The sequence below is a fragment of the Myotis myotis genome, unplaced genomic scaffold (assembly GCF_014108235.1).
Source record: "Myotis myotis isolate mMyoMyo1 unplaced genomic scaffold, mMyoMyo1.p scaffold_m19_p_5, whole genome shotgun sequence".
Lineage (NCBI taxonomy): Eukaryota > Metazoa > Chordata > Mammalia > Chiroptera > Vespertilionidae > Myotis > Myotis myotis.
This window is the reverse complement of record NW_023416357.1, coordinates 30,618,395-30,635,786: the sequence shown is the minus strand read 5'-3', so window position 1 is coordinate 30,635,786 and position 17,392 is coordinate 30,618,395. Positions and strand designations below refer to the sequence as shown.

At 41.1% G+C, this 17,392-nt stretch overlaps 1 protein-coding gene across 2 annotated transcripts in view; it reads left to right on the top strand.

Moving 5' to 3' along the window:
• PDE4D (phosphodiesterase 4D) overlaps positions 1–17,392 on the top strand; it is a 1,246,395-nt gene that overhangs the window by 594,612 nt on the left and 634,391 nt on the right. Inside the window, exon 1 of one of the 2 annotated variants that reach the window (XM_036308160.1) lies at positions 3,314–4,017. The exons of the other annotated variant lie outside the window; for it this stretch is intronic. Within the exon in view, the coding sequence (XP_036164053.1) occupies positions 3,752–4,017 (266 nt within the window). The 5' untranslated portion in view covers positions 3,314–3,751. Of the gene's footprint in view, positions 1–3,313; positions 4,018–17,392 lie in introns of those variants that run through there. 2 annotated transcript variants of the gene reach the window in all.

Below are 17,392 nucleotides of genomic sequence, written 5' to 3'. Positions count from 1 at the left end.
TGGTTATGTTCAGAACTTTACAATGCCTGCCTCCTAAGGCAGTGATTTCAAAGCCAGAAACACTGGGGGGTGTTTCAATTATTTCAAGGAGGTGGCAAAGAATTCTCAAATCAAAAGTAATTTTATTTTCAAAAAGCAGCATGCATGCCATATATCACTTGTGAGATTCAGGCGGAGAATTGCAGAGATAAGGAAATTAAACAAATAATGATAGGTTACTGGACCCTGTAAAGAGGCAGCCAGTTCTGCTCTATAATGGAATCATTAACATTTCCAAAGCAATGGGATATTTGCACAGAGCCTTTGTTCAGTTTGGGCCTGTGTTTAACCACAACCCTCAACGAGTTTTTAATGGAATATTGTTATATCTTCTGCTTTAGCTTAGTTGTGACTGCCAACAAGTGTCCTGTCTCTCTGAGCATCCACATGACATGCTATTTATGAGAGCACAAGCTTGTAAATAGTTTACTCCCCCTCAAAGAAGGTCGCTGAGAGCAAGAACCGGAACCTGGAATCCCCTGAACACAATGACTTTCCCAGTACTAGGCCCATATCATTCTTAGTCATATAAAGTCTTTTATTTTGTCACTGAGAATCACTTTTCTCTTCTTCAAGCCAGACATTTAAGCATCTCCAGCTTCCAGGCTCTCATCTGGTTACTTGGGCTATACTTTATCATGTTAATTGCTCTGTACTTTATCTACCTTGCTAGATTATAAACTCAGAGAGGACAGGGACAGCATCAAGCTATTCTTTAAATAGCCCACAGCAGCCTGGCCTTTGTGGCTCAGTGTTTGAGCATTAGCCCATAAACCAAGAGGTCTCCGGGTTCCATTCCAGGTCAGGGCACATGCCTGGTTTTCAAGCTTGATCCTCAGTGGGGAGCATGTGGGTGGTAGCCAATTGATCGATATTATGGATGTTCTCTCTATCGATGTTTCTATCTCTCTATTCCTCTCCCTTTCTTTCTCTCTAAAAAATAAATAAAAACATATTAAAAAACATATTAAATATCCTAGAATGCCCAATATAGTGCCTCGAACAAAATAGATGCCCATAAATGTTTGTTGAATGGAACTAAGTCCTCAGAAAATGTGAAAATTTTCTAATTTTTAAATGCCACGTCAGTGTACTGCCTACTGTTTGTTTTCCTCACTTTATCCTGTTATTTGAATTTTTATTTCACAAACCTAAACAGTTGTATACATACTGATTCCTGAGTTTCTTGTTTTGAAACAGAATTTGCTTCCTTCTTCATTTGCACATTCTAGTTTCTCATTCTGGTGTGCATTTCCCCCTTCAGACTGTTCTCCACATCACCATTCCTTCATCCATTATGCACAGCATGTTCATTGCATTTTTCTGCACCTGGTCATGTCACTTTCTTAGTTGTTCTGGTATCTTTTCCTGAGCATTGCCCAGCCCTTTCCATTAAGTCATTACATTACGAGCTCCTTGGGGGAAAGCATTACAGTCCTGGTTTGCACATCTCCTGATGCAGTTGACAGTCCCTCCACCTACTCTAAATAAGTTGGCTACTGTTTAAAAGAATATATATATTCTTTAAATTTAAAGGGCCTTGCCACTTAGTGTTGCACAGTGATGAAACCTTTTGTACTGGTGAAAATTCTTCACAGACAATAGTGTGGTGAAGGCCTAGAAAGGGGTAGGGTGGGAGATGGAGGGGGTCAATGGGAAAAATAAAATAGGGGACATCTGTAATACTTTCAAGAATAAAGATGAAAAAAAAGAATAACGCATCATGATTTTTTAAAATCTGAATATTTACATAGCAGATTTTCTGATTACTAGTAAGTCATGGCACATATGTCTCATTACATCATTGCAGGTACATCAAGCGGTAACTGTGCTTCAGAACCTCAGAGTGTCCTTTTCTGTAACATTTTAAAGGCAAGTAATTAAAACTTAAGGTAGAGCAGTGATTCCCAAAGTGGGCGCTACCGCCCCCTGGTGGGCGCTGCAGCGATCCAGGGGGGCGGTGATGGCCACAGGTGCATTTGTTTTAACTTTTTTTGTATTACCTTTCTATTCTGAGTTCAATAAATAGTTTCATAATTTCAAACTTCAATGTTTCTAATTTACACCTTTCTTTACTGTATTTTACGAAAAAGGTAGAAACATTAATACATATATCTTTCTGTTTAATTGCTATTAAAATTTAAAAAAAATTAATTTCCAGGGGGCGCTGAGTAATATTTTTTTCTGGAAAGGGGGCGGTAGGCCAAATAAGTTTGGGAACCACTGAGGTAGAGCAACTAGGGAGGGAGATAGGAGAATTTTTTAGGACTGACCTAATAGTAATCATAGAACCCTCCAAAATAATTGAATCAGACTACTCCAGACTTCATTTTATCTGGATACATTTTTAAACTCCTTCTTAATTTTTTTTTAAATGAAATTATTCATAGATTCTGAGAAATATTATTTTATTTAATCCTGAACTGTCTGTACATCACTATGCTCTCTGTTCAAAGGTTTGGGTTGCCTTCCAATCCAGTAGTAATGTTTGCACTTCTAGTGTATAATATAATTGACAATATAAGATTCAACAGGCTTTATCACTTAATTACTTCAATTGTTGTGGCATTAACATATTTTTCCAGTAGCAAACTAAATAGGCAAAAAAATAATAATTTATTCTCTTTTATTTTAAACCACCTCTGAATCAGTTTCTTTGAGCTATGTTGATTGCAAATGAAAATGTTAGGTTAAATGACAGCTGAGAAAATAACAATGAAAAGCTAGATTAGTTTTATTATTTTATAGTTGAATACATAAAATTGTACATACGATGAGAAATAATTGAAACTTTAAAAGTTAAAACTTTTAACTCCTCTTATGAAAACAGTTTGTCCCCCTGGAGAGCCATTAGTTTAAATGCAAAGAGATAACAAATACCATTTGCAAGTGTCAATAGTGCGGTCTCATGCTATGCAAGGGCCATGATTAGCAAGTTTGTACACCACCACAGCGACCTGTAATGTTTTTCATGTGTAGTATTTTTAAAACTTTTTGTTTGATTTCTAACAAGGCAGAAAGAGAGGGATAACACGAGTCCATTTTATTCTCTTGAGATGTCTTAAAGGCCTAGCAGACTGAGTTTAGCATCAGGGAAAACATTTCTCCTCGTCTAGCCAGTGCTTGCTCATTCTCCCCTTATAAAAACCAACGGGCTGGCAGTTTTCTTTTAGGAACGTGGACTGAAGGGAGATAAATACCCCTGCTGGAGAGGAAGGTCAAGTTCAAAGTTTTTCTTTCCTTTGGATTCAGGAATCAGCAAATGGAAAGACCAGCCAAACAACTGAGCAGCAGGCATCTGATGGTTAAGCCCTCCCCCAGGACTTTTTATGTACATAAGCAGAAGTCACTGGAGCAGCTGCGGCGCATTAGTTCCAATAGTTTAGCAGGCTGCTGCGTGGCGCGGACAAAGCCCAGCCAGCGCGGCTCCCTCCATGTTCCTTTGCTGCGGGAGCTGCGCACGGTCTCAGCAGGGATCGCGGGGGAGGGGTGACGTTTACTAGGCTCCTGCAGAGAAGTGCACTCCCCCTCTGCACCCAGCCCCATCGCCACCGAGACACTGAGGCAGGCCACCGAATGCACGGAGCGCAGCTGGATCCGACCTGCTTCCCTGGACATTTCCCCTGACTCTGAGCGAAGCGATCACTGGAAAGAGGCCAGGGAACCACGTTGCCCTGGATTGCTGCCAACTGTACAAAGTTGCCCGGGAAAAATGGCTCAGCAGGCGGCAAGCCCGGACACCTTAGCCGTGCCCGAAGTGGATAATCCGCATTGTGCAAACCCCTGGCTGAATGAGGATCTGGTGAAATCCTTGCGCGAAAACCTGTTGCAGAACGAGAAGCCCAAGACAGCAAGGAAATCGGTTTCTCCCAAGCTCTCTCCGGTGATTTCTCCCAGGAATTCCCCCAGGCTCCTGCGCAGGATGCTTCTCAACAGCAACATCCCCAAACAGCGGCGTTTCACGGTGGCACATACGTGGTAAGGTTTGCACAGATTGTTGGAAATGGTGGCCGTTCCCCCCATGACTCCTGCTCCTCCCGCCGTCCACTTGAGAGGTGGGGAGGGAGCACCCTTATCTTCCCTCACCTGTGATTTATCATAAGTAATGCACCTTAACAGTCAGTCCCGCGGATGTCCATTCAGGGCAGGAAGCCTGGAGATGGGTCATAGCAGAGGTTGAGGTGGGTGGTTCTCAAAGTTCAATTCCTATTGCAAGTTCCTACAAGAACATTGGATCCCAGATGTCAATAAGAATGCAGTTTTACTCCCATGCTGATGTGCTGGCGTTTCTTTGATTTCTTAAGCCCCTGTGTCTGCCAGGTTCTACCACAGCCTAGGAAAGAAAGGGCCAGAAAGGACAGGAGGAAAATTGTAATTTGTTCTCTTTTCTGCATGATCCCCTGTTGAACAGAGGTGTGTGTGTGTGTGTGTGTGTGTGTGTGTAACGGTGTGTTCCTCTACAACCCCTCCTCACTACTGGCTTTAACATGTCTGTAATCTCAACTCTGCCTTTCAAAAGGAGAGAAGAAAGGATTTAGGAATTCTGTGCAGAAAGTTGTAGTCTGGCACTTGGTATTCTTTGAATTTGGATTCTTTGAATATTGTGTCAATATTTTAATTTTCTTTCCGAATATTTCTATCTTTTTTATAATGGGTGCATTTGTTTTAGGCGTGTGCTTCCATAAATTATTCTAGATGACTCTTGGGATTTTCATGCTCTTGTCAAAACAAATATTAAGATAAACCATTTTGTGAACTTATAATGGTGTTTCTGTCCCAGAATAAGCAATTCCAGGCTATAATGGGGGGCGGGGGGAGCTTTGTGCTGAACACAGTTAATTGCAGGTAGTAGTAGGTTCTGTGTGCCGCCTCCACTAGTGGTAACATGAATACGAAGTAGGATAAAAGCAAGCAGAATAAAAAGAAATAATGAGCATGTTAGTTGACAAACTGATTGAATGATTTTTATAGTTTTTCTATAGACAATCAAAGGGTATGCCAGGAGTGGAAAGCTAAACAAGACAGAAATAAGATTTCTAGGAAAGAAGTAGCAATTAGGGAGACTCAAAATCTACACCAACAACAGGGCCATTCCCAGGATTGCATTAATGTCAGAGATGAAAATAGATGCCAAGGAAATAAAAGGCATGTCCTGGCCAAAGAAGTGTCCGACCCCAGGATTTTAATTTCCAATAGCTAGACCTCTGGTTGGGGAAGTATTCTTAGTCCCAAGGTTTTAACTCAGTGGCATTCCTAAGTTAGATATAATGCTCCTAAGAGGGGTAAGGCAAACACTGGATTTTTCAGGCTTAAAGACATTGTGGGAAAATGATGACTTTTCTTAGAGGAAGAAATTGTTGAAAATTTTTGTCAGAAATAAGCAGTGAATGAAAGGCATAAACACTGAGAAATGCTTTGAGGAAGAGGAATGGCTTGAAACCAGGCATCAGGTGCCAGAGCAGGGAAGCTGGCTAGAGTTCATCCAGTCAGGCCCAGAATTTTGGTATCCAGTGTCGCTTTTGGTTGAGATACTTTTTTATTTTATTTTTTTAAATTAGGGTTCCTAAATTGTACCCATTCAACAATGGTACAACTCAATTGCTTGATCTCTATCTGAGTGAAGCAACCTAGAGTTCAACTGGAGGTTATCTGAACTATTTGGACATGTTGAGATGTAATGAAGGCAGGAAATCTCATGAAAACAGGCTTTCTTCTGAAATTTCTGGCACTTCCTTTTCTGGTTCTGTTTGGAGAGACTCCAAGAGCACAATTTCTGCCGATATTTCATTTTGGTATGTCAGGTCTCAGCCAGATCAGGGAGGCATCAAAAGAGCAATGGAAATAAAAAAATAAAAATCATGATATTAATTCTCGGTACCTCAAAAGGAAAACAACAGTCCTCATGGAATAAACATATTCAGCGAGGGAGTTGAAAACAGTACCTCATATTTTTCACATTGATTCAATGAGTTCCAAGATTTTTATACTATCTTTTGACAAATATATCTCATCTGTGCTTTCATAAGCACTATACATAATTTAAAAAACTACTCCAAATTGTTCTGATATATATACATATTTCTGCTGTTACTACCACCACACTCAAATCTTCTGCTCCTTTTCAATTAGGTGACTAGCCATTTAAATACTCCCCTGGTGTTTTTTTGCCTTAGAATGTTGGGTTTTACACCCGATTTCTCTACCATTTGATATGTATATATTCAATACCTACTAAGTTTAAAATGTTTCATTTGTATTTACAGGTCACAAAATTGAACAAGAGCTATTTTTTTGTTTCAAATAATTTACACTCTAGTTGACAAAAAGAAATCATATTGAACGGCATCTATTTCAGTTAAGGTAATCATGCTGCTCTACAACATACTCCCCAAATCTCAGTGCATTGACACTGTAAATGGTTATTTTTTGCTGCTGCTTCTCAAGGGGAGGTAGCATGTCTTGGGGTGCTTCAGGGACATGGGATTTCACCATCTTGTGGTTCCATTACTTGTAACACATGATTTTCCAGGTGGTAGGCTCAGCTGAATTAAGGAAAAGACCATGGAAGATGGCATGTGTATTGATGAGGCAGGTCAGAAGTATACACATCACATACCAGTATTCCCTGGCTAGAACTAGTTCTTTGGCCACATCTAACTGCAAAGGAGGCTGGGAAACCTATCTCATCTGTTCCCAGGAATAAGGCAAAACAGATCTGGTGAACAGATAACCCATCTCAGTCACTGTATATTAAAGGCTACCAGATTCACCCTCCATCCCATACTTGAATTCATAGAATAACATCTATGACGACCAGTTCTTGACGTTCTCTGCACACCTCCTGGATGAGGATCAGACATAGCAATTCTATTTTTTGACATATTGATTTTGAAGTCCTTCCTAATATATGGTAGAAGCCTTCTTCTCTGTAACTGTCACTGGGGACCTAGGATCTGCTTTGAAAATCCCAGCTTGAATCTCTCCTCTCATCTGTAATGTAGCTGTAAATGCAAGAGGCTTAGAGTAACTCACCCCAGAGACCCAGGGCCCTGTTCTGTTATTGGTAGTGTACCCATTAATCAATCTTTCCAAAGTTAGCATGCTTTTTAGAAAAATCTTCACTTTTCTTAACCAAACACTCTAAGTTATTTCACCTTTACATGTTGTGTTTACCAGGTTGATCCTGGTTGTTTTTGGATTTTCATGGCCCATTTAAAGAGTAGGGTACTAAATTGACACAATACTCCAAATGCTGGGTGACTTGTATGGAAAGCATCTAAGCAGCAGCAAGTTTACTTAAATTGAAATTCTGACTTTCCATCTATTGTGCGATTTTGAACAAGATACTTAATATATGTCTCAATTTCCTTGTTACCCAATTTTTTGGGGAATAGTAATACTATCTATTGGTCGTGATGGTTTTATTAAGTATATTCCTGTGTAAATTATAGTGTGTTGCTCGAAGATAGGCACTTAGTGTCACTATAAACTAATATATTCCTTATTATGCTATATATATATATATATATATATATATATATATATATATATATATATATTCATTCATTCTAGTTTGGTCTGCCTGCACTTTTAGGATCCTATTTAAATTTTTAGATGCCAAGTTGCTCGTAGATGGATGGACTAAAGAGAATATATGTGAAGAAACCAAGAGTTCAAAGGAACGATGGGTGTATCAGTTTCATGGGAAAGGAGAGGAAGAAAGGATAGGTATTGCTGAGGCACAGGCCTTGAACTTGGTGCCTCTTCTCTGCCTATTCGCATCCCTTTTGTCTTTCAAATCCCTCACTTCCTGAGAGCTTTCTCCTGTTACCTCAACTGGAAATAAAGGACTGCTTCTTCAAAATCTCTAGCACATCTTCCTTCTGCTATTCCCTCAATGCTTATTAAAATAACTATATCACTAGCTGATGTTTACCGAATACGTCTGGTGTGTGTTAGATTAGAACCCTCTCCTGTCCATGATTTTCACCACTCTGTTTTACTATTTTTACTTCATCTCCAGTACCTTGTAATATAATGATTATAGAATAAACTCTGCTTTCATCTGAGTAGGGGATTCCCACTGATGTTAGGAGGAATTCTAAGCTCAGTGGAATCTCTGGTAAAGAAAATCAGTCAGGAAAATCTTTATGTTTTTCAAGTTTTCTCCTCAATTCACATTGTGTGCTGTGCACTAAATGAAGGAAAGTGTCCTAGATGAAATTAGGCAATAGAGTTTCTTTAGGTAAGGGGGTATTCAGATAATACTCATTTGTCTTATTTTTATAATTTCTGTGTGTGCGTGTGTGTTTTTAACATACCCAAAGTAGAAGAAGCTCTTTGTAGCATCCTTAAACAACAAAATAGTTTCTGTAGGGGGATTTTTGAAATGCCTCTTTTAAGACTTTAATTTTTATTTTTTTTAATTTTTTTTAAATATATTTTATTGATTTTTTTACAGAGAAGAAGGGAGAGGGATAGAGAGTTAGAAACATCGATGAGAGAGATCGATCAGCTGCCTCCTGCACGCCCCCTACTGGGGATGTGCCCGCAACCAAGGTACATGCCCTCGACCGGAATCGAACCCGGGACCCCTCCGTTCGCAGGCCGACGCTCTATCCACTGAGCCAAACCGGTTCGGCTTCTTTTAAGACTTTTAGAAAATCTCAAAAAGTTTAGGGATCTAGAAAATGTTTTTGGACATATTTTTTGCTTCTTACAAATTTCTCTTTACCAGGCATTGGAACTAGATATAAAATTGCTTGTGTTTAGAAGTAAATATTTGCTTTCTTGAGTCAAAATTTCTTCAGCTACTATAGTTGCTTTTATACTTATTTAAGAAAGAAGTTTACTAAACATTTCTTCACGTTAACCTTTAGCGTCTGTAAAGGAGAAATTCATCCATTTAAAGAATTTGTAGGTTGCCCTGGCCAGGTGGCTCAGGTCAGGTCATCCCCTACACCAAAAGGTTGCCAGTTTGATCCCCAATCAGGACATATATGAGAGGCAACCAATAAATGTTTCTTTCTGCTCTCTCTCTCTCTCTCTCTCTTTCTCTCTCTCTCTCTCTCTCCCTCTCTCTCTCCCTCCCTCCCCCCTTTTCTCTCTCTCTCTCTTCCTTCCTCTCTGTAAAAGAAAAGTAATAAACATATCCTCAAGTGAGGGTTAAAAAAGGAATGTGTACATTACACACACACACACACACACACACACACACACACACACACACAGCTGAGTAGGTTTTAAATACATTATTTAGTGATTCTATTTGAAAACTCTTTCTCTGTTGTTCATATATTTGCCCTACTTAACTTTAAGGTTATCATTATCTCTGTCCCTTGTGTGAGGATACCCATTAAGGGGCTTCTGGTACTCTCTCTGGAGATGGGAATCCAGGGGTGGGCTGTGGTCATAGTGTAATTCTAGGGGAAATCCTTTGGTGGGAACAACAGGAAGTTATGCCAACAGGTTGGGCAAGGCCAGTTGGCCAAGTATTAACTGTGTCCTTGGCGTAACTGGCTGTGTGTCTTCAGGGGTATCTTGCGGGCAGTGCAAGTTAAGGCTGCTTTTAGGTTTTGAAAATTTTTGTTAGCCTTTACTAAAATCAGAAGACCTCAGAAAGACATTCCTCTTATAGAACTTGTCAGTTGACTTGAGGGCCCTGGCCCGTGTGGCTCAGTTGGTTAGAATATCACCCCATATACTGAAAGGTCATGAGTTCGATTTCTTATCAGGGCCCATACCTAGTTGTGGTTTGATCCCTGGTCCAGGTGCATAGTGGAAGTAACTGATTAATGTTCTCTCTCTCTCTCTCTCTCTCTCTCTCTCTCTTCCTCTCTTGCTAAAATCTTGGGCAAGGAATAAAAAAAGAAAGAAATTGCAAAGGTAAAAATGTGACAAATAGTTAGAGAGGAAAAATGAAGACAACATGGAAATGACCTGGCAGTTCATGATGTGTGTGTACTTCCCGTCATCTTTGACATTTACCTTAAAGAAAAGGAAAGATAACCAGCTGAAGCCATTGCTACTAGCGGTGAAAATATCTCCAAGCAGAAGTCTTTCTTGGAAATGCTAGAAATGTTGAATGAGGAGAAATTAAAACGTTGAATCTCAAAGTTCATTAAAATAATTTTTAAATCACGGCTTTAATTTTAAAAGTTATTCTTTGTATACACTTCTTTATAAATAGCAAACTCCTGTGAGGGAAGAGAACTAAATGAGCGTAAGGACTGTTTTTGTTATTTATTTATTTATTTTTACAGGAAGCTACCAAAATTGTTCTTCAAGTAATGGTTTCAGGAAGAAGCTTTATTGTTATCGGTGCAACAAAATTATTTCATTGTTTTTAATGTTTTTGCCTTTGAAAAAAAATCGTGTTTTAGAATTCGGATGGATTTTATTTAGTTTGAAGTCATATATTTCCAGCTCTGCTGGCCACTTAGTATTTGACCTTAGTTACTCAACCTTTTTGAATTGTAGACTCTATTCATAAGTCATATGGTTATAAAGGCATTTGATATTTACAAGTGAGGAAATGACTACTTAAATTTACAAAGTGATAACACACTACAGTACATTTAAGATAAGTAATTAAAAACAAGTTCCAACTTGCTGTTGAGAGTGATGCTGCATAGGGGACAGACTTCTTTCATAATTCTGTGACTCATAAATAGTCTGCAGGGCATTCAGAATGAAAGTATTGCTGGTTCATTCTTGGACACAATTTGCAAGCTAAGATTTTAGGTAGGAAATGTGAAAATCTATACATAATGAAATTTAAAATTTTAATTTAAAATTCTTTTATATTTTCAATTGTATATTATTTTACTATATCAGTCTCTTCTACTGTATACACAAATTTTAATTGAACTTACTAGAGTGACATTGTTCCACAAAACTATACAGATTTTAAGGGTACAAGTCAACAAAACATCATCTGCACAGTGCTTCATGCACCCATTGGCCTAAGCAAAGTCTCTTTTTGCCTCCATTTACCGCCCCCCCTTTTCCCACCTCCACCTCCCCCACCCCTCGATTTTAAAATACCATTTTGTGCTCGATTTTAAGGACATAAGTGATTTCTGACTACTGTAGATGAAGTACTTCTCAAATGAGATCTTGAGTTAATATGAGAAGAAATTAGTTGATTTCATTTTGGAATCAAAACTTTATTATAATGTTTTATTATAGTATAGCTATTAACAATATAGCTCCTGCTATGTGTCAGGTATTCTATGTATATCAACTCTTCAAAGCAAGGTTGAGTTTGAGATTACCTGTATTTTACATATGCTGATGCTGAGGCCCAGGAAAATCATTATCTACCCAAGATCGCTCAGTTCTGCAGAGATGAAATTAGTTTGAGTTAAAACTTGAACCTAGGAGTGACTAACTCTCCATCCTGTGTTCTTTCAGCATCACCTCCCTTTGGGCTAAAAGTCACATTCACATTTATTACTTTACTCTGAAGGTATATCAAAGCTACAACAATGAATGCTCAATGATTTTACAAAATAGTGCAGTGGTTCTCAACCTTCCTAATGCTGTGACCCTTTATTACAGTTCCTCATGTTGTGGTGACCCCCAACCATAAAATTATTTTCATTGCTACTTCATAGCTGTAATTTTGCTACTGTTAGGAATCGTAATGTAAATATCTGATATGTAGGATGTATTTTCATTGTTACAAATTGAACATAATTAAAGCATAGTGATTAATCACAAAAACAATATGTAATTATATGTGTTTTCCGATGGTCTTAGGCGACCCCTGTGAAAGGGTCATTTGACCCCCAAAGGGGTTGCAACCCACAGGTTGAGAACCACTGAAATAGTGTTTAGTTATCAGAAGGGTAGGAACAGATCCCTTTCTGGGCATGAAATCTCAGTTGATTTGTTTACATATGTGGCTTATATGAATGTAGACATCTTTTTTTCTGATAAAAATATGTGTATGGATAGGAGAAATATATGTCTGATGCAGAGTACTTTTTAAGTAAGACTGACATAAAAGCAAAACCAATCCAGATAATTTTATTTTCAACAATTCAAAGAAAAGGGCATGAAAGGCTTGAGATCTAAAGAGAAAGAGCAAGTCAGAAATCTATTAAGGTTTAGTTCCAGAAGAGCCAGCTGGAAATGATGGTCTGCAGCCTCAAGTCACTAAGCAACAGAGCAGCAAACTGCTTGGTAACCAGAGCTGGCCTGACTCACAGGCTGGCTGCTAATGACCGGGTGGCTAGATAGGAGGACCAAAGCCCATCTTACCTCAAAACAATCTATTCGCCTGCCAGCCTTTTGCCAATCCCTTCATTATGGAATAGCCTCTTTGCCTTAGCAAGATATCTGCTTTTAGGAGAGAAATATCTCTGGGGCCAGGAGTAAATGCTGTCTGTCTTCTATAAAATGCGCCATTTCTGAGATTATTTTTTCAGGGGGCGGCGGGGGGGGGGGGGGGCAGTTCAAAACACCATAAATAAAATGTAAGGTTTAACGAGAGGAAAGAAAATGAAGACATTGAGATTAGTGGCTTGAATTTTTGGTTTTCGTTAACAAATACGTACAGGGCAAAATTGTCTGATTTCACATGGTGAGATTTGCCTTTTATTTGACACTTTTTATCTTATGATCTTTTCAATTTCATGCTTATGTATTGACTGTTTAGATGGACTGTAACTTCCTAAAAAGTGGGAAACTCCATATGGATCCATCTTTGTATTCACAAGCGCTGCCTATATAATATACATTTAATTAAAAGGTGTTGTTTGATTGAGAAACATACCTTCCATTGCTGTGTTTCTTATGCTGAACACCTGGGAAGACTCATACTCCTTCAGCCTAGAAGTCCAGGTGATGTGGTATTTGATCGCCATAGTAGAAAGAAATGTTAAACTTAATGATTAATCATTTATCTGGACTTTGTCACCATGACTCCGTGTGTGTGTGTGTGTGTGTGTGTGCTAGGTTGCAGACACCTAGACTAGTATAATTTGACTCTATTATATGTGATAGTGTCACTAATTTATTAAATATATGTATTTTAATAATATTTAGTATATACTTGAAAATAATTCATATCTGGAAAACATATTTAAGTATATTTATGATTCTTAGGAAATTACTGAATATCTTGTTAAACTCTGATGGCTAATTCTTACCTCTTAGAATTCATAGTGGTTAGATTATATGCCAAGAACTAAGCTTTCACAAGGAATGCCAAGATTTTGTCGGGGGAAAAAGAAAAAACACACTCCATAGTTTCTTTTTTAGAATGACAATTTGAAGAAATTTGCACTGACAGAAAGTAAGCACCATGTCTCTAAAACAGAGCTTCAGAATAAGTAAAATTGAATAGTAGAAAACCTTTTTGAAGAGATTTTACAGATTTTCTTTTAACATAAATATTTTGTCCAAAGTTCAATCTATATCCATTTTTACTTTGTGGTGATTTCAAATCAACCAATTTCCTTTCCATTACCCTTTTGAAATAGCCCTCTGATCAAATTAGCTATTATTAAAATAAAGGGACTTCCTCTGAAAATTGTTATTAGTAGGGTACATGTTTTTCTTTTTAAATTTTTATGCAGCTGACTTCACATTTACATTTATAAATGGCAAGCGTGTATTGTTGACCTTTTGAATTAAGCCATTTTCTGACTAATGCGGTTACCTGGACTATCATTTCTGCTTGTTTACCTTCTTTAGGTTTATAGTGTTTATTTTGCTTCACTTTATTCTGTGCAGTCTGATTTTTTAATGGCTTTCTATTGAGAGACTGCCAAACAGAACAGTGTATGATTTATGGTGGTAATAACTAAAACATATATGAATGGAAGGCTGATGACGCACAAGGCGGAATGCTGTCGCTCTCCTCTGAATAGAGCCTAGCTTCCATTGGTAAAGCTCTCATATGAATAACAATAGCTGTGTCATCAACAGTGCGAGCATTCCTGTGCCACCTTCCAGTTTAAGGTACATATGTGGATCACTTGAACTGTTTTATATTTAATACTTTTTGGTGGATTTACATTTTTATTTGAAGGCCCATGTGTTTAAAAATATGGCTTTATATCCTACTTTAAATGGAAAACCCATCCTATCTAATAAAAGAGAAACATGGTAATTGGCATACGACCGCTACCCTTCCCATTGGCTAATCAGGGCAATATGCAAATTAACTGCCAGCCAAGATGGCGGCCGGCAGCCAGGCAGCTTGAAACTAACATGAGGCTTGCATGCTTCAGTGACAGAGGACTCCAACATTCCCCGCCTGCCACTGCAGGCCTCTGAGCTGCAACTCTAAGCAACTATGTAACAAATATAGAAGCTAAACAAAACCCCAGAAACCTGCGTTAGTCCGCCGGGCTTCAGCCAGCAGGATCGCAACATTGTAAGCAAAGGCCAGAAACCTACTTTCAGCAGCGGAGGCCTAAGAGCTGGAGCCAAGCCTCAAAGCTAAAGCTGGCCCAGAATAAAAAAAAAAAAAAGAAAAAGAAAAAAAGGAGCGGTTGGGAGCTTCAGTCACCCCCAGCCTGAAAACAGCCCTCAACCCCTCACCCAGACTGGCCAGGAACCCCAGTGGGGACCCCCACCCTGAAGGGTGTGTGACCAGCTGCAAGGAACCATCATCCCCTCACCCAGGCTGGCCAGGCACCCCAGTGGGGACCCCCACCCTGAAGGATGTGTGACCAGCTGCAAACACCCATCATCCCCTCACCCAGGCTGGCCAGGCACCCCAGTGGGGACACCCATCCTGATCCAGGACACCCTTCAGGGCAAACTAGCTGGCACCCACCCATGCACCAGGCTTCTACCCTATATAGTAAAAGGGTAATATGCCTCCCAGCACCGGGATCAGCGGAGCTGAGAGGCCTCCCGGCACCGGGATCAGCATGCCAGGGTGCAGCGCCCAAACCCCCTGATCGCCCTGCGGCTCTGTATGTGACAGGGGGCGGGGCCACAACCTCCCTATCCACCCTGCTCTGTTCGTGACAGGGGAAGGTGCCCCAACCCCCTGATCAGCCCTGCTCTGTGCCTGATAGGGGGGAGCTCCCCAACCCCCTGATCGCCCTGTGGCTCTGTGTGTGACAGGGTGCGGCACCCCACCCCCCCCCCCCCACGGGCCCTGCTCTGTGTGTGACAGGGTAGAGCCATAACCTCCCCATCGGCCCTGCCCTGAGTGTGAGAGTGGCGGCACCCCAACCCCCTGATCAGCCCTGCTCTGTGGGTGATAGAGGGCGGCGCCCCAACCCCCTGATGGGCCCTGCTCTGTGCGTGACAGGGGGCAACGCCCCAACCCCCTGATTGGCCCTGCTCTGTGAGTGACAGGGTACAGAGCCCCAACCCCCCTGATGGGCCCTGCTCTGTGAGTGACAGGGGGCAGTGCCCCAACCCCCTGATTGGCCCTGCTCTGTGCGTGACAGGGGGTGGCGCCACAACCTCCCCATCGACCCTGCCTTGAGTGTGACAGGGGATGGTGCCCCAATCCCCCAATTGGCCCTACCCTGAGCGTGACTGAGGGTGGCATCACAACCTCCTGATCTGCCCTGCTCTGTGCATGACAGGGGGTGGCGCCCCAACACCCCAATCGGCCCTGCTCTGAGCCCGACCAGGGGCTGCTCCTAGGGATTGGGCCTGCCCTCTGCCACCCAGGAGCAGGCCTAAGCCAGCAGGTCGTTATCTCCCGAGGGGTCCCTCGGGAGAGGGACACAGGCCGGGCTGAGGGACCACCCTCCCCCCTGAGTGCACAAATTTTTGTGCACCGGGCCTCTAGTCTTATATAATAAAGAGGTAATATGCAAATTAACCCTTATGCCCTCAGAAGATGGCTACCTGTGACCAGGCTGGCAGGGTAGTTAGTGAGGGATGACCAAACGACTGAACAGCAGGCTGCGTGGGGTGACCAGGCCAGTGGGGGGCCATGAGGGGCAACCAGGCCAGTGAGGGGGTAGTTGGGGGTGACCAGGCCAGCAGGAAGGGCAGTTAAGGGCAACCAGGCTGGCAGGGGGAGCAGTTAGGGGCGACCAGGCCAGCAGAGGGGGGCAGTTGGGGTTGACCAGGCAGGCAGGCAGGTGAGCAATTAGGAATCAGCGGTCCAGGATTGTGAGAGGGATGTCCGACCGCCGAGTTAGGCCCGATCCCCTAAACCAGCAGTCAGACATTCCCCGAGGGGTCCCAGATTGGAGAGGGTGCAGGCTGGGCTGAGGGGACCCCCCTTCATGCATGAGTTTTGTGCACCGGTCCTCTAGTGTTATTTATAATACATAGAAGATAATTTTAAAATACAATTTAAAAAGGCTAAATAGAGGCAAGCTAGATACTGTGATCTCCTAAGGACTCTGAGCCTGAGGTCTGTGTGCTCTCTCTCTGTTTAAAAAGCACTACAGAGATGTGAAAGACCAATTAAATCTTTTTTCTTAAGGGAATAAGAGTGACTGAGAGGGATTTGGATAGAAAATAACCTTCTCATTATTTAATTTAATATTTAAAAATTCAGTGACCCACATCACATATTTAATGCTATCTTGTTGTAGTGTCAGACCATTTAATATACCAACCCAGAGAAGCCTGATATTTTCAATGTTGGAAGGATATTGGTTCTTGTAATGGTTCTTGGGATTGTAATTGCTCAGTTGAAGGTAAGCACACTGAACTTGGGTTGCATGATTCTATTTATAAGCAGAAAGTGAGGTAGAGGCACCCTGTTTTAGCACCACCCTATACTTATTAATTTCCTACCTGGTAGCTACACAGATGTCGAGAAGCACAGAACTGTTCATGGAAAATACTGTACATGCTAATGGTAGCTTTCAAGTTCTACTTCTGAACAGCATGAACATGGGACGTTTTTCAAAAGTGTAGGATCTCTGTGTAAGTGAGTGAAAGCTGAGGTAAGCGAGGAATCCAATTTTTCTAAAACTCTGTAATCTTATGAATTTATTTAATTCTAGACTAGAACACCCACACAGGACAGGCTACATAATTTGCATAGCCTGATATCAGATGAAGATGCAGGATTATTCCTTAAAAAGAATGTTGAGAATTTCCTAACAACAACAGCAGAGCATCTATTCTAACCCATCACTGAGCCCTTCTGCAAGGGAGAGGGAGGGAGGTTGCCTTGGCTCCCTGGACACATCAGTAGTGGACCGCCCTGCCGGGCACAGGTGTCTTTTTTTTCTTGGTACCCCTGTACCATCAGCCTGACCTTACTGCAATATGCCCCCTGTACCATCAGCCTGACCTTACTGCAATATGCCCCCTGTACCATCAGCCTGACTTCTGCCCCAGCTTCAACTGTTAGCTCCATTTACCAAAATCCAACTCTTCAACCTGGCTTGCCTTCCATCTGCCT